A 22,612-nucleotide genomic window follows, 5' to 3' on the forward strand; every position below is an offset into this window, starting at 1 on the left:
ATTGGACTTCATCTCATAGTCCAAACCAGGTGCCAGCACTCTGGCTATTGTTTATCAAGGTAAGTAGATCATCAGTTTGCACTGGAACGGCAAACCCAGCCCATTTGGTGTCAATCACAAGGAAGATCAAATGCAATTGATACTTGCAGAGTGATCTTCTGTACACCATGGGGAAACCAGTGACACTTGTTGTGGTTTAAAGGAAGAAGTTGGGAGCAAAAAAACTCAAACTGAGAAATAGGATGAGAAAAAAATCCATCCTTGCCTTCTTAGGTCCATTTGATAGGAGCAGAATTAGGCCATTCGGCCCGTCAAGTCTACTCCATCATTCATTCATGGCTGATCTATCAGTGGAGATAGATAGTAGTCCTGTTAATGTGTAGGAATGAAAACCAGACTAGTCTGAGGAAGGATCACGACCCGAAAAGTCGCCAATTCCTTCTCTCCACAGATGCTGCCTCACCCGCTGTGTTCCTCCTGTATTTTAGACAATAGGTGCAGGAGTAGGCCATTTGGCCCTTCGAGCCAGCACCGCCATTCAATGTGATCATGGCTGATCATCCCCATTCCTGCCTTCTCCCCATATCCCCTGACTCCGCTATCTTTAAGAGCCCTATCTAGCTCTGTCTTGAAAGCATCCAGAGAACCTGCCTCCACCGCCCTCTGAGGCAGAGAATTCCACAGACTCACCACGCTCTGTGATTTTGTGTCTACCTTCGATTTTACCAGCATCTGCGGTTCTTTCTTAAACACCGTTACAGCAGCTCTGCGTTGGCCATAAAGCATTGTGCACCTACCTCCAAGTGTATGTTGTCATGTAGGGTTTTAATCAAATTTCCATGACCTTCCATCCACTGCTGAACGAAGTAGGGAAAGCTTCGACCAGTGCCAGCGTTATTCCCACTCCGGTCGTCATTCAGAATAAGTACGCTTCCTAAGTTTCCTGGAATAGACTCCTATCAAAATTTAATCACCCTGAGGAGAGACGCTAGAGTTGGTGGGAGATGATCTTAAGTGCTCAAGTCTAATGGATTGAAATGGATTGCATAGCTCTCCAATGGCTGGGACAGGCAGGCACAGTGAGAGGCTGAGGTTCAGCAAAGAGTCAATACCCCCCAGCATCCCAATGCCTTTCCACTGGTTGCTTGCATCGTACAGGGCTTTGCCCTTCTAGAATAAGCATTATTATATGGGCGGCAACGGTAGTGTCGCTGCCTTGCAGTGCCAGAGACCCAGGTTTAATCCTGACCATGGCTGCTCGCTGTACAGAGGTTGTATGTTTAGTTTTAGTTCAGAGATACAGCATGGAAACATGCCCTTTCGGCCCACCGGATCCGCGCCGACCAGCGATCCCCGCACACTAACACTATCCTACATCCACTAGGGACAATTTTTACATTTACCAAAACAATGAACCTACAAACCTGCACGTCTTTAGAGTGCGGGAGGAAACTGAAGTTCGCGGAGAAAACCCACGCAGGTCACGGGGAGAACGTACAAACTGGGTACAGACAGCACCCGCAGTCGGGATCGAACCTGGGTTTCATGCTTTCTCTCCCTTTATTCTAATGTGCAGTCTCTTAGATCCAACGCTGTGTGTTTATCCCCACAATGTTTCAACCTTGTCTCCCTTTCTCCCTTCGAACATCCCGTGCTCTGTCTAAACCCCCTGAATTCACTGGAACTGTGTAACATCTTAAAATACATTTGTGTGTTTGGTTTATTATTACGAATAATTTTAATGTGACAAGCGACACTGCCCCAGCCGAGGTTTGGAGCAAGCAGCCAACACTAGGATGCTGCACCCATGGTCAATAGACTATATTGAATATTTATTACATGTCATTTGAACCTCAGTGAGGCTCAAACGAAACTTAGTTTCCACAGCCATACAAACAGAGACAATTCCTACAATAGGTGCAGGAGTAGGCCATTCGGCCCTTCGAGCCAGCACCGCCATTCAATGTGATCATGGCTGATCATCCCCAATCAGTACCCCGTTCCTGCCGTCTCCCCATATCCCCTGACTCCGCTATCTTTAAGAGCCCTATCTAGCTCTCTCTTGAAAGTATCCAGAGAACCTGCCTCCACCGCCCTCTGAGGCAGAGAATTCCACAGACTCACCACTCTCTGTGTGAAAAAGTGTTTATCCGTCTCCGTTCTAAATGACTTACTCCTTATTCTTAAACTGTGTGGCCCCTGGTTCTGGACTCCCCCAACGTCGGGAACATGTTTCCTGCCTCTAGCGTGTCCAAGCCCTTAACAATCTTGTATGTTTCAATGAGATCACCTCCCATCCTTCTAAACTCCAGAGTGTACAAGCCCAGCTGCTCCATTCTCTCAGGCCCTCCTCGGTCAGTCATGAACGAGGTGGGCCTACGAGGGATAATGTCCAAGGGTCCGGAAAATCCTCTGGTCCAGCACCACCCAAGTCCTAATGGTGCCAGATTATTGGCAGTCTACTATACGCAGCTGACTGGTATAGAGAGACTGTCGCAGCCATAGTGCTTTTAACATACAACCTGTGGCTGTGTTTAATCAGCTTGCATAGGTTAACAATTCCCTCTAGGGTGGAGGATGAGGATATGTAAACAACAGCCACCTGCTGTAGGTGTAGGAAAGGTGAGGCACCCGACATTGTCACCTCTTTGAAACATGTAGTTTAATTTAGAGATACAGCGCGGAAACAGGCCCCTCGGCCCACCGGGTCCGTGCCGACCAGCGATTCCCGCACATTAACACGATCCTACACCCACTAGGGACAATTAAACAAAAAAATTTAAATTACATTTACCAAGCCAATGGTCCTTTGGAGCGGGGTACTGATTGGGGATGATCAGCCATGATCACATTGAATGGCGGTGCTGGCTCGAAGGGCCGAATGGCCTACTCCTGCACCTACAAACCTGCACGTCTTTGGAGTGTGGGAGGAAACCGAAGATCTCGGAGGAATCCCACGCAGGTCACGGGGAGAACGTGCAAACTCCGTACAGGCAGCGCCCGTAGTCGGGATGGAACCCGGGTGTCCAGGCGCTGCATTCGCTGTAAGGCAGCAACTCTACCGCTGCGCCACCGTGACCGCCTGGAAACCAGCCCTTCAGCTCAACTTGTCCACGCCGACCAACTACACCAGTCCCACCTGCCCCTGTTTAGCCCACATCCCTCTAAACCTTTCCTATCCATGTCTTTTTACTGTTGCTGTTGTACGTGTCTCAACAACCTTCTCTGAAGATGGGCCTGGAACCAAAACGTCCTCTCTCCATGTCCTTCCAAGATGCTTGAGAAGGAACTGCAGATGCTGGAAAATCGAAGGTAGACTAAAAGTGCTGGAGAAACTCAGCGGGTGCAGCAGCATCTATGGAGTGAAGGAAATAGGCAACGTTTCGTCTGAAGAAGGGTTTCGGCCCGAAAGGTTGCCTATTTCCTTCGCTCCATAGATGCTGCTGCACCCGCTGAGTTTCTCCAGCACTTTTGTCTACCTTCCAAGATGCTGCCTGACCCGCTGAGTTACTCAGGCACTACGTGTTTTACATAGAATAGCTTCCTTGCAAGGTGCCTGCCAAGCCCCAGAAATGCACCCCATTGATGCCATCAGGCAGACGTTAGAATAGACTGAGGTTTGAGTTACTTTAAATGTGTCTGCTTGCATCCTGAGGGTGCAAGTTCATTCCACTGTATCCTTTACTCTATTGATTCTGTTGTTCTTCCTCTCACAGATTTCCTGTTTAAATTCCTGGTTATCGGCAGCGCGGGAACAGGGAAGTCATGTCTTCTTCATCAATTTATTGAAAACAAATGTAAGTCTGACATTTAAATGGTGCTTGCTTCTTGTGGCTGGAGCCTAGCCAGATTGTGTTCACTGCAGGCCCTTGCCATGAGATGGCCCAGTTTAGTTTAGTTGAATGGTACAGCACGGAAACAGGCCCCTCGGCCCACCGAGTCCGCACCGACCAGCGATCCCCCCGCACATTACTACCCTAGACCTGCCAGGGAGAATTTTTTTAAAACATTTATACCAAGCCAATTAATCTACAAACCTGCACGTCTTGGGAGTGTGGATGGAAACCAAAGATCTCGGGGAAAAAACCCACGTAGGTCACGGGGAGAACGTACAAACTGGGTACAGACAGCACCCGTAGTCTGGATCGAACCTGCGTTTCTGGCCTGTCTCATGGTTTTCACCTTTTATTCCAAGGCACAGTCTCTTAGATCCAGCTCTTGGGGCTAAAGGAATCAAGGGGTATGGGGAAAATCCAGGAACGGGGTACCGATTTTAGATGATCAGCCGTGATCACATTGAATGGCGGTGCTGGCTCGAAGGGCCGAATGGCCTACTCCTGCACCTATATTTCTATGTTTCTCAGATTCACAGAATTTTTTGTCTGCATCTTCTCAGCCAACCCAGTTCAGTTGAGTTTAGTGTCACGTGCACCAAGGTAGAGTGAAAGGCTTTTTATGAAAACCCAGGAGGCCTACATTACCAATTCACGGGCTGTAACCTTGATTGAGCCCGCTGTTAGCATGATGAGGCCCAGTTGTACGTGGACCGCCTGCTCCTCCCTGCAACGACTCATTAGTCCCTTTTGCCTTGGAGCATATCTGCAAGCAGGTGATTCCTTTGAGAGGGGATTGTCACTGAAACTAATCTTACAGTCCATTAAATGTACTTTCCACTTTGGCCCGTGAAGAGCCAACAGGAGCAGCAAACAGATCCGTTTTTTCCCTACTCTGCCTCCTGTGGTTCACTGATATTTAGTGGTTTCTTTATTCAGTGGAAGTTACCCGCCCAGTCCTCCCTCCCTCCCTCCCTCCCTCCCTCCCTCCCTCCCTCCCTCCCTCCCTCCCTCCCTCCCTCCCTCCCTCCCTCCCTCTCGCTCTCTGTCGAGCTCTCTCTCCCCCAATAACTGTGGTTGCTCCATGAATTTCCACCACACCTGTAAACTCCCTTTCATGCCACCCTCCTCCTGCCTGCTCTGTCACAGAAATAGCCAAGACCCAAACAGTTTATGACCAGTTTTGATATATTAAAGCCAAAAGCCCTTCACTATCCAGCACTGAAATGAGTGGCTGCTCGCTGATGTGAATGTTATTGTGTGATGCCTTTCCTCTTTGCTGTTCAGATATACTTTGCTTAACCATCTCGTGCTGTCTCCAGTCAAACAGGACTCCAACCACACCATCGGCGTTGAGTTTGGATCAAAAGTAGTTAACGTCGGGGGAAAGAGTGTTAAACTACAGATTTGGGACACGGCAGGGCAAGAACGTTTCAGGTGAGCCCCACACCTCAATTATACCTGTGTTTACCTGTACATTTCTCACAGAGGTCTATCCATTGGTGTGCAGTTGTGCTAAATGAAAGGGACCCTGCTGTGTGGTGCCCAGGTACAGCAAAACTTCATTCCCATGGCCCGAATTGTTTCACCTTAACAAGTTATAGGAGTAGAATTAGGCCATTCGGCCCATCGAGTCCACTCCACCATTCAATCATGGCTGATCTCTGCCTCCTAATCTCATTTCTCCTGCCTTCTCCCCATAACCCCTGACACCCGTTCTAATCAACAATTTGTCTATCTCTGCCTTGGAAATGTCCACTCGTGGTAAGCCACGTATAATGTACGTAGCGGGTACGTCGGAGCTTGGGTCGTCTCCTAGCGGCTCGTAAAGCTAACGGCAGGTACTCGGGGAAACGCGGTTAGCTCGTGTAGACAGGTGAAGATTTTTCAACATGTTGAAAAATGTCCACGGGAGCCCCGATAATCGACGAACGGCTATTACCGTAAATGTCCTAGTTCGAATCAGGGGAAACTCAGGAGAACTCTTGAATTAGCTTGTGCAGTGGGACAGGCCCTTTGATGTGTGGGGATCGCTGGTCGGCGCGGACCTCGGTGGGCCGAAGGGCCTGTTTCTGCGCTGTATCTGTAAACTAAACTAAATGGAAATGGTCATGGTCGGCATGAACAATGTAAACATATAAGGGCCCATTTTTTAATTTTGTATGTTTCCCAGATGCAATGCATGGATTAGTAAATAGTCCTATGTATGTGAGCAGTGGATATGAAGCTGGCTCCTTCCCCTTCATTGCTGCATCTGAAGTTGATGCATGCGCCAAGCCTGTCACACCCCATTCCCCTCTTGCCGTGGGCGAGACGGCAACTGAAACTGCTGTCAAGACTCTGCGGGGGAAATAAATATCTGTCAATATGTTGCCTGGCCCGGTGCTTTGCTGGAAAAAAAGATCAGAGCAAATCAATAAATAGTTTAACCGCTGACACAGAAACAAAGCTCGAGTGGAGAGGAAAATAATACCAGCGCAATGCATGGTCAGGGTGATGCCTGAAGTAGCTCATTCCATCCAGCCTTTCCTCTTCCATGTGCCGATGGATTCAGGCTCATCAATCATCTTGTCCGTTAATGCGTGTGTCGTTTCATTGGGTTATGGTATTGTTTTTGCAAAGTGAATGGAGAAGGGAGACGGGCGTATCGACGCAACGCTGGCTGGAGCAACCCAGCGGGACAGGCAGCATCTCTGGGTTGAATGAATGGGTGGCATCCCGGGTCGAGACCCTTCCTCCAGACTCTTTTAGCGGAGAGAGAGAGAGAGAGAGAGATGGGGCAAGTGTACGCCTGGAGCAGGGATTGTTCCCAGGAAATGAACGCATCGCGGCCAAGCCCAACATTGTCCTTGCTATACCACGTACATGCACGGATGTGAGTCAGAATGATTAAGGACAAAAATGACAGTCTTGGGCCTGTCCCACATACGTGATTTTTTTTTTATTTGCCGGCGACTTGCCGGCACCCGCCATAGTCGCAGCAGGTGGCCGAAAATTATCAACGTGTTGAAAATCCAGCGGCGACCAGAAAAAGGTACGACTCTTCGGTCGACTACTCACCACCAAGCAGGCAACATGGCCTCTGATCCTAGCCAATGTGTGTTCATCCAGAGCTGCTGCCTGGATGACTTGCTGAGTTACTCCAGCACTTTGTGCCTTTTTTGTTATAAACCAGCATGAACCTGCAGTTCCTCATTTCCACTGTTGAAGACCATAAGGAATAAGGGGTAGGCCATTTAGAACTGAGATGAGGAAAAAGTTTTTCACCCAGAGAGTTGTGAATCTGTGGAATTCTCTGGCAGTGGAGGCCGATTCACTGGATGTTTTCAAGAGAGAGTTAGATTTAGCTCTTGGGATGCTAACGGAATCAAGGGATATGGGGGGGAAAAGCTGGAACGGGGTACTGATTTTTGATGATCATATTGAATGGCGGTGCTGGCACAACGGGCCGAATGGCCTACTCCTGCACTTATTTTCTATGTTTCTATCCATATTCTGTGAACCAATTTTAAACCCGCATTTCTGTTTCTTCTTGCAGGTCAGTAACAAGGAGTTACTACCGGGGAGCAGCGGGGGCACTTTTGGTCTATGACATTACAAGGTACGTTCCATTCATGTTCTACTCTTCTTTAGGTCTTTGTATATAACAGAAGCATCAGTGGTAGGTAAGTCTGATGACATTAGAATATTCTGAATATTATTATAACAAAACAGTAGAATGTTTCTTGTTGCAGATTTCCAGCATCTGCATTTTTTAATGCTTGACGTGCGTGGGCCCTTTTCTGTGGAATTAGCACAAATTTATTGCCCGTCAGGTGTGTGTCCCCCACCCACCCACCCACCCGCCACGGGTGCCATGTAATCCATGCCATTCAATATGACTACCTGCTCCATGGTCGGATAGTCGGCGACTGAACCGTCTCCCCCACCAGCCAGGTGAGGAGGGGCCTGTGGACCCCCAAATACAAGACTTGTCAAAGGGCAAATGAGCTTCTAGCGAGCCAACGGCCATTCTACACTTCAGTAGAAGTTGCGATCACTGTTGTACATAACATTGTAAGGAATGATGATAAAGCACGCACACACACACACGCACATGCACACGCACACGCACACACACACACACACACACACACACACACACACAAAACCCCACACTTCCAGCGGCGGGAGTCCGCAGGAACTGGAGGATAAGAGATGTGTCCGATTCGGAAACTCCAAGCCGCTGAGAGTGTTCTCCGTTCTGACGCCGGAGCTCCGATCATCCTGGCGAGAGGACCTGAACATCGGGACGCCGTAGCAGCAAATGCGGAAGGCTCAGGAGGCCCCGACCACGGGTGAACATAGAGGAAGATGACTGAACTTTGATGCCTTCCCTCACAGTGGGAAACTTTGATTCCACTGTGGGGGGGGATCTTTATGTTAAACTCTATCGTTTGTTGTGTTTTTTTTATTATTGGTATGGTATTGTGGTTTCACTGTACCAATCGGTGACAATAAATGTCTCTTGAATCGTGTGTGGTGCGTCCGTCACCGTTCCCGTCGGAGACCAGCGCCACTGCGTCGCTAATGTTTACAACGATGATGGAATGACCATGTGGCTGCGTAGTCACGGTATATGTTTGACTTGCACACTTTTGTTTCCATTTCCTGGCTGCTTTTCAAGTGCGAGACCCCCTGCGTTAAATATGCGCTGCCTGCGCTGCGGATCTAGTTTGTGTGTGAGCTCTTTTACAGCTGCATCTATTTTCCAATTTTTCAAGCAATCTTTCAGTGGCCAAAACAATGTGCTTCCAGTCACATGGGCCTGCAGATGTGTTTACAGTAACATTTTTGGTGGGTGCAAACCCGCTGTATAAATATGCATCACTAGCTTGAAAGATTTAATCTATTTAATCTGCTGACTGCCATTACTGCATTTGAAGTACATTAACTCTGTGATTTACTTTGTGGCAATCAAAACCGCCTGGCAACAGGGAGATTGGGCAAGGGAGAGGTTCCGCTGGCTGGGACGTTTATTTGTTTGGAGCGCAGGAGGATGAGGGGGTGATCTTGTAGAGGTACACGAGATCATGAGACGACAGATGGCACAATGGGCTAAGTGTTCGGCTGGCAACCGGAAGGTAGCCGGTTCGAATCCCGCTTGGAGTGCATACTGTCGTTGTGTCCTTGGGCAAGACACTTCACCCACCTTTGCCTGTGTGTGAATGTGTGTGAGTGATTGGTGGTGGTCGGAGGGGCCGTAGGCGCAGATTGGCAGCCACGCTTCTGTCAGTCTGCCCCAGGGCAGCTGTGGCTACAGAAGTAGCTTACCACCACCGAGTGTGACTGAGGAGTGAATGAATAATGCGATGTAAAGCGCCTTGAGTATTAGAAAGGCGCTATATAAACCCCATCCATTATTATTATTATTCATAGATCGGGTAGACGCACACTATTGCCCAGAGTAGGGGAATAAAGAGCCAGAGGATATGGGGAGAAAGATTTAATGGGCACCTGAGAGGTAGCTTTTTAAAGGGGCTGTCCCACTTGGCGACCTGAGTGGCGAGTTTAGGAGAGTTTGAAAAAAATGTCATGTTGAAGACCTCCTTCGACTATGTTGAAGACTAGCTTCAACTAACTACGACTAACTTTGGGAAAATTGGACACCGAATAGTGGAGAGTGAAGACGCCATCATTCGATCTCCTTCGACCTCCCTTCGACTATGATGAAGACTATCTACGACTACCTTCGGCTACCCTCGATTACCTACGACTAACATGCCGACCTACTACGACTAAACCTACAAGTAAAAAAAGTATCGATTTTTTTTCCCATGGCGACCATTTTTTACTCGCGGGCATTTTTCAACATGTTGAAAAAAAACACCGCAACCTAGCTGAGGCCTCGAGTACACGGGGACTACTCTCGAGCATGAAGGAGAGTTACAAAGACCTTGTGTCGACCATGCTGCGAGTATGAGTCGAGGGCAAACTCGCCAGAACTCGCAGATTAGGTCGCTCAAGTGGGACAGCCCTTTACACCTAAGTGGATGGAAAATGGAAACAGCAGGAGATAATTTAGCTCTTTGACCCAGTTCCATCGTTCCATCAGGTTAAGGATGATTTGTATCTTGCCTCGATTCTATAAAGCGTGTCCAGTGAAATTGTGACTAGTCATTGTTTTATTTTCTTTCTCTATGTAGCCGCGAGACATATAACGCACTCACAAACTGGTTGACGGATGCCCGGACCCTCGCCAGCCCTAATATCGTCATTATTCTCTGCGGCAACAAGAAGGATCTGGACGCGGATCGAGAGGTCACGTTCCTGGAGGCGTCGCGCTTTGCACAAGAAAACGGTAACGCTTCTGCTCATTTCCCAGCCAAGTCCAGGCTAATCGTATCGAGAGGCCGCAGCGAAAACTGAACGAGGGGTTGGGCCGAACAGCACCTCAAAACTATACTCAAAAAGCTGGAGTAACTCAGCGGGTCAGGCAGCATCTCTGGAGAAAAGGAATAGGCGATGTTTTACATAGAAACATAGAAAATAGGTGCAGGAGTAGGCCATTCGGCCCTTTGAGCCTGCACCGCCATTCGATATGATCATGGCTGATCATCCAACTCAGTATCCCATCCCTGCCTTCTCTCCATACCCCCTGATCCCTTTAGCCACAAGGGCCACATCTAACTCCCTCTTAAATCCAGCCAATGAACTGTGGCCTCAACTACCTTCTGTGGCAGAGAATTCCACAGATTCACCACTCTCTGTGTGAAAAATGTTTTTCTCATCTCGGTCCTAAAAGACTTCCCTCTTATCCTTAAACTGTGACCCCTAGTTCTGGACTTCCCCAACATCGGGAACAATCTTCCTGCATCTAGCCTGTCCAACCCCTTAAGAATTTTGTAAGTTTTGGATCGAGACCCTTCTTGATTCCTTCCTACACTTTTCCAACCTTCTGTTTTTTCATCTCTGCCCTTTGTCTGATGATGTGCCTTGTGTCTCGATCCGAAACGCCACCCATTCCTTCTCTCCGGAGATGCTGCCTCACCCGCTGAGTTAAGGGCCTGTCCCACTTGGCTGTCATTTGCGCGTTATTTACGCGATATCTTTTACACGTTACGACACGCGCGTTGTGACACGCACGTGATGCGCGATGACGTAGGCAGTGACGTGCAGCCGTGTGCTGCGTTGCAGGATGTTGTGATGTACAAAATCTTCGTGCGCCATCTGCGTGACGAGCAAATGGCGGCCAAGTGCATCAGGCCCTTAACTCCAGCATTTTTTGTGTCTACCTATCTTGCATATAATTCTTACACAAAATTATGTTGATTTTGAGATTTAAAGTACACAGGAATGACAGCACGTAACTGAATGTTTCTGGAGGGTCTTAACTGAGGTTATTTGGTCTTTCTGCCTTAGAGTTGATGTTCCTGGAGACCAGCGCGCTGACTGGAGAAAATGTGGAAGAAGCATTTCTGAAGTGTGCAAGGACTATCTTAAATAAAATTGAATCGGGTAAGAAAAAGACGTACACACGAGGAACTGCAGGCGTTGCGTTAAAAAAAAAAAAGACACAAAGTGCTGGAGGAACTCGGGTTGCTCAGCATCTCTGGAGAACTTGGATAGGTGAGGTTTCAGATCAAAGACTAAAGCAGGTCCTGACCTGAAGAAGGGTCTCTACCTGAAACGTCGCCCATTCCTTCTCTCGATGCTGCCTATCCCGCTGAGTTACTCCAGCATTTTGTGTCTACCTTTGGTTTAAACCAGCATCTGCAGTTCCTTCCTACACACTCCCCACGATCATGTGGGTTTTCTCTGGGTGCTCCGGTTTCCTCAATGTAAAGACATGCGGGTTTGTAGGTTAATTGGCTTCTGTGACTGTAAATTGGCCCTTGGTAGACAAAACTGCTGGAGAAACTCAGCGGGTGAGGCAGCATCTATGGAGCGAAGGAATAGGTGACATTTCGGGTCAAGACCCTTCTTCAGACTTTAATGTGTAGGATAGTGCTAGTGTATGCGGAGATCGCTGGGCAGCATGGACACGGCGGGCCGAAGGGCCTGTTTCTACACTGTATCTCTAAACACTAAAGTCTACATGCTTAAGTGGAGGGGAGGAGATTTTGCTGAGATTAAATCAAATCTTCTGCTTGGGTAAATGTCAAAGATCCCATGGTGCGGTTGTATGACTGTTTCGGGAGTTCTCTTTGCATCTTAATTGTTCTTTAGAAGTGTTTGGAAGGTTTTACTCCATTGACGATGTTGCATTAATGCAAATTGTTGCTGATTTAGATATTTCTGATTGAGATGAAATTATATGATACATTATTTTCTGTTCCTGTTAATGTTTTTCACCAGCAGCAGTGTCTAGAATATAAATCTATCGCACTAATTACCAGGTAACACAAGCTGACTATTTAAAATGGATTGGGTTTTGAACCTTGCAGTTTTCTTTGGTTCACAGATTGTGGCAGCAATGATGATGAGTAATAGTTTAAACAAACGCACAAGATGCTGGCAGATCTCAGCAGGTCAGGTAGCGTCCACGGAGAGTGAAGCTGAGCCAATGTTTCAGCTCAATGTCCTTTCATCCTTCAACTCCCCCCTCCATTCCGAATCTGACCTCTCTGTCCTGGGCCTCCTCCATGACCAGAGTGAGCACCACCGGAAATTGGAGGAGCAGCACCTCATATTCCGCTTGGGCAGTCTGCACCCTAGCGGCATAAACATTGAATTCTCCAATTTCCGGTAGCCCTTGATGTCTCCTCCCCTTCTCAGCTCTCCCTCAGCCCTCAGGCTCCTCCTCTTCCTTTTTCCTTTCTTCTCCCCCCACCCCCACCCAACATGTCTGAAGAAGGGTTTCAGCCCGAAACGTTGCCTATTTCCTCCGCTCCATAGATGCTGCTGCACCCGCTGAGTTTCTCCAGCACTTTTGTCTACCTTTCATCAGAACCGGACAAGTGAGAGAAATGTGTGTGGTTTAGTTACCGAAAGGGGGAATGTCCGTGATAGGGTGCAGGAAACAGTCTCTTCGGCCCTCCAGGTCTGGGCCCACCAACATCTACCATACGATACGATGGAACTTTATTCATCCCAGGAGGGAAATTGATCTGCCAACGGTCATGAAACACAAAGATACATCAAGCGTGAAATTTGTGGAAAGTCGAGGATTGGGGATGTGCAAAGAATGTGGGGTGAGGTGGGCGGGGGAGGGGGGAGGGGGGTCGGTCTACCCCACGACAGAAGACGGGACGACAGATGGCACAATGGGCTAAGTGTTCGGCTGGCAACCAGAAGGTAGCCGGTTCGAATCCCGCTTGGAGTGCATACTGTCGTTGTGTCCTTGGGCAAGACACTTCACCCACCTTTGCCCGTGTGTGAATGTGTGTGAATGTGTGTGAGTGATTGGTGGTGGTCGGAGGGGCCGTAGGCGCAGATTGGCAGCCACGCTTCCGTCAGTCTGCCCCAGGGCAGCTGTGGCTACAGAAGTAGCTTACCACCACCGAGTGTGACTGAGGAGTGAATGAATAATGCGATGTAAAGCGCCTTGAGTATTAGAAAGGCGCTATATAAATCCCATCCATTATTATTATTATTAGAAGGGGGAGGAGTTGTACAGTCCCGTTTATCCACCGTGTGAGTCTAAGTGCATATAGACGCAAAATGCTGGAGTAACTCAGCGGGAGAGGCTGGAGAGAAGAAAATGGATGACGTTTCCGGTCGATGTCTGAAGTAGGGTCCCGACCCGAAACGTCACCCGTTCCTTCTCCCCACAGATGTTGCCCGTCCCTGCTGAGTTACTCCAGCGTCTTGTGCCTGTCGTCTTCGATTTAAACCAGCACCAGCTCGTTTTAAGCGCAGCCCCTTGTGCTTTGTGAACCCGCAGGCGAGCTCGACCCTGAACGCATGGGCTCGGGGATCCAATACGGTGATGCTTCACTACGCCAGCTCCGGCAGCCCAGGAGCACGCAGGCACAGAACAGACAGCAGTGCAACTGCTAGGCACAGAGGTGGGGTCCTGATGCTGCAGAACTTGTGCAAAAGCAGGTATGGTTCACCTCGCGGCCAGGCCTCACCTTGCTGACTCCCCTTCTGCTTTCTAAATATTTATGGCTATCCAACTGTGTCTTAAGATAGTTGAACGATTAGTTAAGGTCACTAGGATCCAATTCTGTTATTGGGCAAATCAAGTAGAAAGGGGGTTATCACAAACCTTAATCGGAGCCAAGCAGACCAGAAGTGACACAAAATTCCCTGCCACCGAGGGCAGTGGAGGCCAAGTCACTGGATGGATTTAAGAGAGAGTTAGATAGGTCTCTTGGGGCCAGTGGAGTCAAGGGATATGGGGAGAAGGCAGGCAAGGGTTATTGATAGGGGACGATCAGCCATGATCACAATGAATGGCGGTGCTGGCTCGAAGGGCCGAATAGCCTCCTCCTGCACCTATTTTGTATGTTAAAGAGCCAGAGTAACTCAGCATAAACTCTTCTTCTTCTTCTTCTTTCGTGTGGCGTGCACAGCCTAAAGTTGTTGGACAACTTGTTCTATTTGATCTTCCGTTTGTGCACGTCGAGTTGATTGCATTAGTCGAAACAGGGCGGACCACGTGAAGGTTGCAATCTTCCACCCCTGCGTATACTCCATACAGCATCTCAGGACAGAAGGAGTGGGTGGCGTTTTAGGTCGAGGCCTTTCTTCAGACTGAGTCGGGGGAGAGGGAGATACAGATAAGCAACATAGATCCATGTAAGTTGTTGCGATCTTTCTTGTCAAAGGTCTGACCCACTCTCTCTCCATTTCTCCCCCTCTCCATCTCTCCCCCTCTCCATCTCTCCATCTCTCCATCTCTCCCTCTCTCCCTCTCTCCATCTCCCCATCTCTCCATCTCTCCCCCTCTCCATCTCTCCATCTCTCCATCTCTCCATCTCTCCCCCTCTCCATCTCTCCCCCTCTCCATCTCTCCCTCTCTCCATCTCTCCCTCTCTCCATCTCTGCCTCTCTCCATCTCTCCATCTCTCCATCTCTCCCCTCTCCCCTCTCCCCCTCTCCCCCTCTCCCCTCTCTCCCCTCCCTCCTCTCTCTCTCCTCCTCCCCTCTCCCCTCTCTCCTCTCTCCCTCTCTTTCTCTCTCCCTCTCCCATCTCTCCCCCTCTCCCCCTCTCCCCATCTCTCCATCTCTCCATCTCTCCCTCTCTCCATCTCTCCCCCTCTCCTCTCTCTCCACCTCTCCTCAACAGTGCTGCAAGTTGATCAGTTTGCCGGTGACCTGTGGACCAGAGGGTGAAGCACTGCCCGTGGTTGATGTCTCTGTGGCTTGGTGCCTTGCCCTGCGGTCTAGCGATCCTCCCTGTACAGTATACTGTGTGTCATCTGCCTGTTTAGTGAGCAAATCCTTTCAATTCCAGTGTTTTATATTGCTGTACCCCTTTAGGTTGGCCTTCCTAAGCCACACGACTCCAGTGGGTGCACAGAAGGAAAATATTATCCTCTTTTTATCAAAAAAAAAGAGACCACACGAGAAGGTGTGTGGAATGGTTTAGATTCTCCCCTTTGGGCTGTTAATTTTTTATTTCAGTGAAGAGTGTTGCTACTGAACTCCTAACTATACTGGCAAACTCCGTGCAATAGATTTTATTCGCCACCGCCATTTTGAGTGTGTTCATTGTTCAAAGTGGCCGATGTAGATAGACTTTCTCCATTCTCACATAACCGCCACTTATTGTGCTTTAGCACGAAAGGGCGCAATGACATTTAATTTCACTTTGTTTCGCAGTTTGCAGCTTAATCAACCTTGCTGGCAGCGCTGCCTTGGCACTTGATGACTGGTTTCTGCTCTGGGTTTGGTCATCAAGGCTCTTATACATTCAGGTTCTCTGCCTGCTAGTCTAAAGATGCTCCCTATCCCCAAAGTCGCCCGCTCCCGCCCCTTGTTTCCCAATATCTTGCAAATCTGACGCTTGTTCCCCGCGAAGCTTATTTGACCATATCACCTTGCACCTTTCTTCTGGTGCTCTGGTACCTGCCCTCTCTGTCCTGGGGCAAAGGTCCCATCCCTGGAAACTTGGTACATCAGACTGCTTGGCCATTTGGGTAGATTGTAGACAAAACACTTTTTTCCCCCCCACACACACACACCAATAATATGCCAATCTCAGTCCCGATTAACGAGAGAATTCCGCTTATATATGTCACCTGTCCTGTTCAGAGGCAACCATTTAGTTCCTGTTGGGTTGGGGAGGGGAAATGGTTCTAAGAGTTATCCTGAGGACAATCCAATCCCTCTCTCGTGGCTTGCATTAGGGAATGCCCATCCCAGCTTGCAGTAGGGAATGCCCATCCCAGCTTGCAGTAGGGAATGCCCATCCCAGCTTGCAGTAGGGAATGCCCATCCCGGCTTACATTAGGGAATGCCCATCCCAGCTTGCAGTAGGGAATGCCCATCCCAGCTTACATTAGGGAATGCCCATCCCAGCTTGCAGTAGGGAATGCCCATCCCAGCTTACATTAGGGAATGCCCATCCCAGCTTGCAGTAGGGAATGCCCATCCCAGCTTACATTAGGGAATGCCCTGGACCAGGCAGTATTGGGGGGGGGGGTTGTCCAAAGTCCGTTGCATTAGAACATGAATGTACAAGCACCCACTGCACTTCTGCACCACCCAGAGCATTGGCCTCCTTGTCAACGCCCACCTTGGGCACGGTGACGTTTGACCCCACTTGTTCAGCGAGAGAATGCCATCTTTCGCTTGCAAATAGCCCCAGCCGTGGCAGGCCCTGGGGAACCTAAAACCCTCACTCACACTGGCTCAGTGGGTGGTGGAACTGAACTGCCATGCCTCCCTCCGTCCACCATGAACGCTGACTTACAAACCCAACACCTGGTTTTGTCGTCATTCCCGTCACCCCTTCTCCCCACCCTGAACGACTGAAGAGCAAACAATACGTGGCACTTAGGTTCTGGAGAAAAATAAGTTCCCCAGCCAAACCCGTCTCCCTGTTAATGCTCTGCCCTGATGGATCAACGCCGCATTAATTCTCGCTGCATTTATCAGTCGAAGCAACTGGATTTTATCCTGCCGGTTTTATGTTTATCCATGTCAGATGGTTCTCCCTAAGACAGCTCGAACCTGCACGGATCAAGCTGCTGGGGTTGGGAGATTACCTGTCGCCCAGGTAAGCCCCACCGCCGTGGTTCCAGGGGCCGACACATGAGGGCAGTAGAGAGCCTGAACCAGCTAACTAACTTAACATTAACTTAACTTAAAAGGAACTGCAGGTGCTGGAAAAATTGACCAAGTCGACAAAAAATGCTGGAGAAACTCAGCGGGTGAGAGGCAGCATCTATGGGGAGAAGGAGTAGGTGACGTTTTGGGGCGAGACCCTTCGTCAGACTGAACTCTGAAGAAGGGTAATCTGAAGAAGGGTCTCGACCCGAAACAACGCCTACTCCTTTTCTCCGTAGATACTGCCTCAGCCGCTGTGTTTCTCCAGCATTTTTCTGTCTACTTTTAACTACTTAACATGCTGACTCTTCTAGGCTGGAACCTCCTGGGGGATTCGAGATGGACTGTCTTACGTCAGTGGGTTTTGTCTGGGATGGGCCCAGGGTCTTTATTGGCACCAGATGAGACAGAAATTCCAGCACCCCTATAGATATCCCCGTTTCACAAGCCCGCATCTCATGTCCCCACTTCCATTAGTCCTGCAACATTCAACCCTGCTCTGCTCGGACAAGAGGAAAGAACACCATTGATGTGCCAGGTAGTCTTTGACTCCAGACCATGTAGTCTTTGTCTCTAGAACGCTATCCCATTATTAAAGGCTGGGAAGAGGGATTCGGACAATGTACTGGAAGCGCTGTTTTGCTCGTTGATTTTTGATCGACAGTCTTCTGTAAAAACCCCTCACTTGACCTTGGTTTAATCAAGCCCTTTGACCATTCAAACGCTGCAGTGGCTAAGCAGTTGTTCCAAATCTGTGGACTCTTCTGGAGAGGGTATTAGACCTCACTTTGACCTCTTCCCCCCCCCCCCCCCCCCCCCCCCACCAGAGACACCGAACCTCAGATGCTGCAGTTGCTGCTCCGCGTTAGTTCTGAGAACGCAAGCAGATAGAATAAGTCTATAGATCCTGCCTGCTGTACAGTCCCACCCTACCACATGCATGTGCCACACAACTCTGTACAGTGCTGTTAACTGTATAACATGCATGTGCCACACAACTTTAACAGTGCACCGGTTGATTTTTTCCCCCCCCAACCTTTTTAAGATACTTCAACCTAGTGCAAACGTAGTCAACCTCGTCCCAACCTGATGTAAAGGAACCAGTTCATCCTAGTTGAGCAACCCAAGGGAACCGCACCCGTCTGGATCCAGCTCCCTCCAGACCAGGGGTCTTGTGTCGGACAAATTCACATACTACACCTGAAGTCCAAAGTAGTTTCCCCATCAATGGGAAGGATACGGGATTCTAGTTGTTGGTGAGGCGGTGTGCATGCTTGTGTAGTCACTGCCCAGACACGCGCACACAATGAGACACTCGCACACGCACACGGAGACACGCGCACATGGAAACACGCACTCGCACACGGAGACACTCGCACACGGAGGCACTCGCACACGGAGACACGCACACTCGCACACGGAGACACACGAACTCGCACACGGAGACACACGAACTCGCACACGTAGACACACGGACTCGCACACGGAGGCACTCGCACACGTAGACACACGAACTCGCACATGGACACACGCACACACATGGAGACTCGCACACAAAAGCGCACGGATATATATATATATATATATACACACACACTCAGTCACACACCTCAGTTCTCTCTACCCCTCTGTCGCCCCTCCCCCCCTCGCATCCCTGTCTCTCCTACAAACCTCGTCACTGAAAAAGAAAAATATTATTGCAGAAAGAATGTCCTTTCCATTGGCCCAAAGTGTAAGCGTTTGTATAGTTGAGCTTCTCACAGAGTTGTGGGATCAAGCTTTAGAGCAGTGAAAGTCATGGCAGGAGATGAACTGCAGGCAGGAAGGTACATGTGGGATATTACACAGCATGCACTGTGCTGACACACACACACGCGCACACACACTCGGGGCTGGGATAATGATTAAAGCGCCCAGTTTATGATGTCGCCCGACTCTGAGTGTGTTGCTGGATGGTTTGATGCGTTCCCTGGCCAGATGCCCAGCTCACTGCCATCTGTTGGCGCTCAGGGGCAACGACGCAACATGCTGTGCTCTCCGATCCGCTCGCTGCCTTCTCGCTGATGGCTTCCCGTGGTTCCGTGTTTTTGTGTTGTGTGCTCCACTGGGTCTGCATCCATGCACTGGAATGTTTGCACTGCATCTGTAGCGTGCCACTGGATAACAGGCCCGCTGCGGAGCAGGTCAAACCCTCAGGGAACGTGGCACGTTGCTGCCGATGTTTGTCCCAGTGCGGACGTGGATAATCCTCCGTCTCCGACTGTCTGCTGCGTATATCTTGTCCCGGAGCAATGGAATAATATAACATGGCAGCCAGGAGATCTGTGCAGGCCTGGGTTGGAGTAGGTTTAGTCCCTGAAGTATAAAGGTGGATGGGCTGTGTTTTATTTTTGCTGTTTCTCGCTCTGGCTAGACGTGCGGCAGGAGAGAGGTGGGTTGGTGCTGATGTGACCAGCCCAGTTTCTGGTGACTCCAGGCTCCCATGGCCTTTGATGTACCATCTCTTGCCCTGGGACCTTTGTCGTTCCTCTATAGAGCTGGTACACAGGTCCCCCTCCCTCTCCTCTCCCACGAGAGGCGGTGTTGGGAGATCACGTTGACTGGTGACTTATCTGACACGTATCCACCCTAGTCATTCTAGCGACCCATTATTAGGCAGTAATGGGCTGACTGTTGTCCAGGTGGGTTTGTGCATCCAGACCTGTTCAGCATCAACAGGGCAGGTGTTATCCCTGGTGTGTGGACGTCGGCTCGGACAAGGCAACAGGCCCTCACGCGCACACTCTTTACTTGGGGAATATCGCCATAAGACTGGCTCAGTGCCCACTGTGGTTGAAATCTTCACAGTAACGGCAGGAGCTGGGTCCCTTCCCATTGATGCAGGAAGAGGTTTAATGTTTAGGTCGGGGAGGGGGGGGGGAGACACACAAATAACCACGTTATTTTTCACTGAGATAGATTTAGTCCTGTCAGAACCACAAGCCAATGGCTATTTGACCAATGCAAAATGGCTTAACATGTCTCCCCATCTCTCCCCACCTCTCTCTCCCCACCTCTCTCTCCCCACCTCTCTCCCCCCCACCTCTCTCCCCCCCGTCCTCTCTCCCCCCCACCTCTCTCTCCCCACCTCTCTCTCCCCCACCTCTCTCTCCCCCACCTCTCTCTCCCCCGTCCTCTCTCTCCCCCCGTCCTCTCTCTCCCCCCTCTCTCCCCCCACCTCTCTCCCCCACCTCTCTCCCCCACCTCTCTCTCCCCACCTCTCTCTCCCCCACCTCTCTCTCCCCCACCTCTCTCCCCCACCTCTCTCTCCCCCCGTCCTCTCTCTCCCCCCGTCCTCTCTCCCCCCGTCCTCTCTCCCCCCGTCCTCTCTCTCTCCGTCCTCTCTCTCCCCCCCACCTCTCTCCCCCCCACCTCTCTCCCCCACCCCTCTCTCCCCCACCCCTCTCCCCCACCCCACCTCTCTCCCCATCCCTCCTGCCGGCTATCCCTGATTCCCCTCACCTTCCAATAGTTTGCCGAGTATACATGGAAGTGATGTCCATGGACCTGATTTGCTCTCCTTTGAAAGCTTGGAATTCCCATGAGGTGCCATCCCAGCTGGGTCCCAGTACTTGCTGAAGCCCCTCTGTGTAATCTACTCTGTGTACAGCGTTTTGACAAAAGCGTGGATTATTTTTGAGTGCGGAACGTGTTGCCGTTCCCGCCGTTGGGCTCAGCGCGCTCGGAGCCTCTCTGTAAATAGTTGGGTTCTTTTTTTTGCCTTTTGTTTCCTGATGATGTTTTGTCAATGTTATTTATTCCTTCCCACCTTGCTGTGATTATTGCCACCTGCTCCCCACCCCCCATCCCGAATTATCAGCTCGGATGGGGGAAGGTTTTCCATTGACGGGCCTCTCCCATCCCCACCCCTCCCTTTCCGCCCCTCCCCCCAACCTCTCCGAATGTTGGCCACTGGATTAGGACCACATGGCTTGAAGGTTCAGTGCAACGGGAAGGGTGTGTGTGTGTGTATGTGAATGCGTGTTTGTGTATGTGAATGCGTGTCTGTGTGTTTGTGTATGTGAATGCGTGTGTGTGTGTCTGTGTATGCGTGTCTGTGTGTGTATGTGAATGCGTGTCTGTATGTGAATGCGTGTATGTGCGTGTTTGTGTATGTGAATGCGTGTCTGTGTGTTTGTGTATGTGAATGCGTGTCTGTGTGTGTGCGTGTTTGTGTATGTGAATGCGTGTCTGTGTGTCTGTGTATGTGAATGCGTGTCTGTGTGTGTGCGTGTTTGTGTATGTGAATGCGTGTGTGTGTGTCTGTGTATGCGTGTCTGTGTGTGTATGTGAATGCGTGTATGTGCGTGTTTGTGTATGTGAATGCGTGTCTGTGTGTTTGTGTATGTGAATGCGTGTCTGTGTGTGCGTGTTTGTGTATGTGAATGCGTGTCTGTGTATGTGAATGCGTGTCTGTGTATGTGAATGCGTGTCTGTGTGTGTGCGTGTCTGTGTATGTGAATGCGTGTCTGTGTGTGTGCGTGTTTGTGTATGTGAATGCGTGTCTGTCTGTCTGTGTGCGTGTGTGCATCCCCACTCACACACAGAGCCCCGGGTTCCAAGAACGCACCGTCAGACTCACTGACCTAACCCACCTCCTCCACTGCTCCAAGTCATGGTCTCTTCCCCCCACCCCCCCCCCCCCCTTCCCTTCACCCTCACCTGCTTGAGACCCACCCACTGAGATGGGCACCCTGAGCCCCATCCATGACACTGGGAGGTGGACAAGCCCTCCGCAGGCCCGTGAGCTGCAAAGCCTAACGTGGCGGCTATCGTTGCCGGTGGAGTCCCTGACACATCTAGCTGCGAGGCCCACAGGCTCCGCAACGCACTCCTGATCCATCTGCCTGCCCGATAGACATAAAAAGCTGGAGTAACTCAGCCGCTCAGGCCGCATCTCTGGAGAGAAGGAATAGGTGACGTTTCGGGTCGAGACTGAAGAAGGGCCACCCGTTCCTTCTCTCCAGAGATGCTGCCTGAACCACTTGGGCGTCATTTGCGCATTATTTACGTGACATCATTTACGCGTCACGATGCACGACGCGTGCATTACGCCCGCGTGGCGAGGCGTGGTGGCGTAGGCAGTAGCGCGCGGCGCCTCAAGATTTTGGGATTCACAGAATCTTCTCACGCCACCTGTGTGACACGCATATACAACATGCCCTTTACTCCAGCTTTTTGTGTCTATCTCCGGTTTAAACCAGCATCTGCAGTTCCTTCCTTCACCCGACCAGCATCACCTGTTACTCTTCCTCCCACCTTGTTAGCAAGGCCGCACCTTTTGCTTTGCTTCGAAGGCACAAGGTAGAACCGTAAATGATACTTCACCCTCCATCTTATCCACCAGTGCATGTAATTTATTGAAGTGAGACAGACAGTGAGCCTTGGAAGGGTTGAATGGAAAGGAGGTAAGCTTGAGCCATTATCTATGTTAATACACAAATGTTAAGGGAGCATCGGTGGAATTAAAACAGATTGCTGTGGCCTTTTCGAGGTAAGCGATCTTCAATATAACAACCCATTATGTCTTGTGCCTCAAA

General features: G+C 50.0%; 1 protein-coding gene and 1 long non-coding RNA gene across 2 annotated transcripts in view; one reads left to right on the forward strand and one right to left on the reverse strand.

The window, feature by feature from the left end:
- LOC116967868 (ras-related protein Rab-4B) overlaps positions 1-16,774 on the forward strand; it is a 32,178-nt gene extending 15,404 nt beyond the window's left edge. Inside the window, exons 2-8 of the mRNA XM_033014504.1 lie at positions 3,717-3,797; positions 5,156-5,270; positions 7,372-7,434; positions 10,019-10,173; positions 11,235-11,330; positions 13,699-13,859; positions 15,049-16,774. Of these exons, the coding sequence (XP_032870395.1) occupies positions 3,717-3,797; positions 5,156-5,270; positions 7,372-7,434; positions 10,019-10,173; positions 11,235-11,330; positions 13,699-13,814 (626 nt within the window). The 3' untranslated portion in view covers positions 13,815-13,859; positions 15,049-16,774. The remainder of the gene's footprint in view (positions 1-3,716; positions 3,798-5,155; positions 5,271-7,371; positions 7,435-10,018; positions 10,174-11,234; positions 11,331-13,698; positions 13,860-15,048) is intronic.
- Positions 6,507-14,536, reverse strand: LOC116967869. The gene is made up of 3 exons (XR_004410349.1): positions 14,472-14,536; positions 8,082-8,088; positions 6,507-6,526 (listed from the first exon to the last, which is right to left on the reverse strand). It is a non-coding gene; the product is annotated as an uncharacterized LOC116967869 (long non-coding RNA).
- Positions 16,775-22,612: the final 5,838 nt, after the last annotated feature.

This window comes from Amblyraja radiata, chromosome 41 (assembly GCF_010909765.2).
Source record: "Amblyraja radiata isolate CabotCenter1 chromosome 41, sAmbRad1.1.pri, whole genome shotgun sequence".
Taxonomy (NCBI): domain Eukaryota; kingdom Metazoa; phylum Chordata; class Chondrichthyes; order Rajiformes; family Rajidae; genus Amblyraja; species Amblyraja radiata.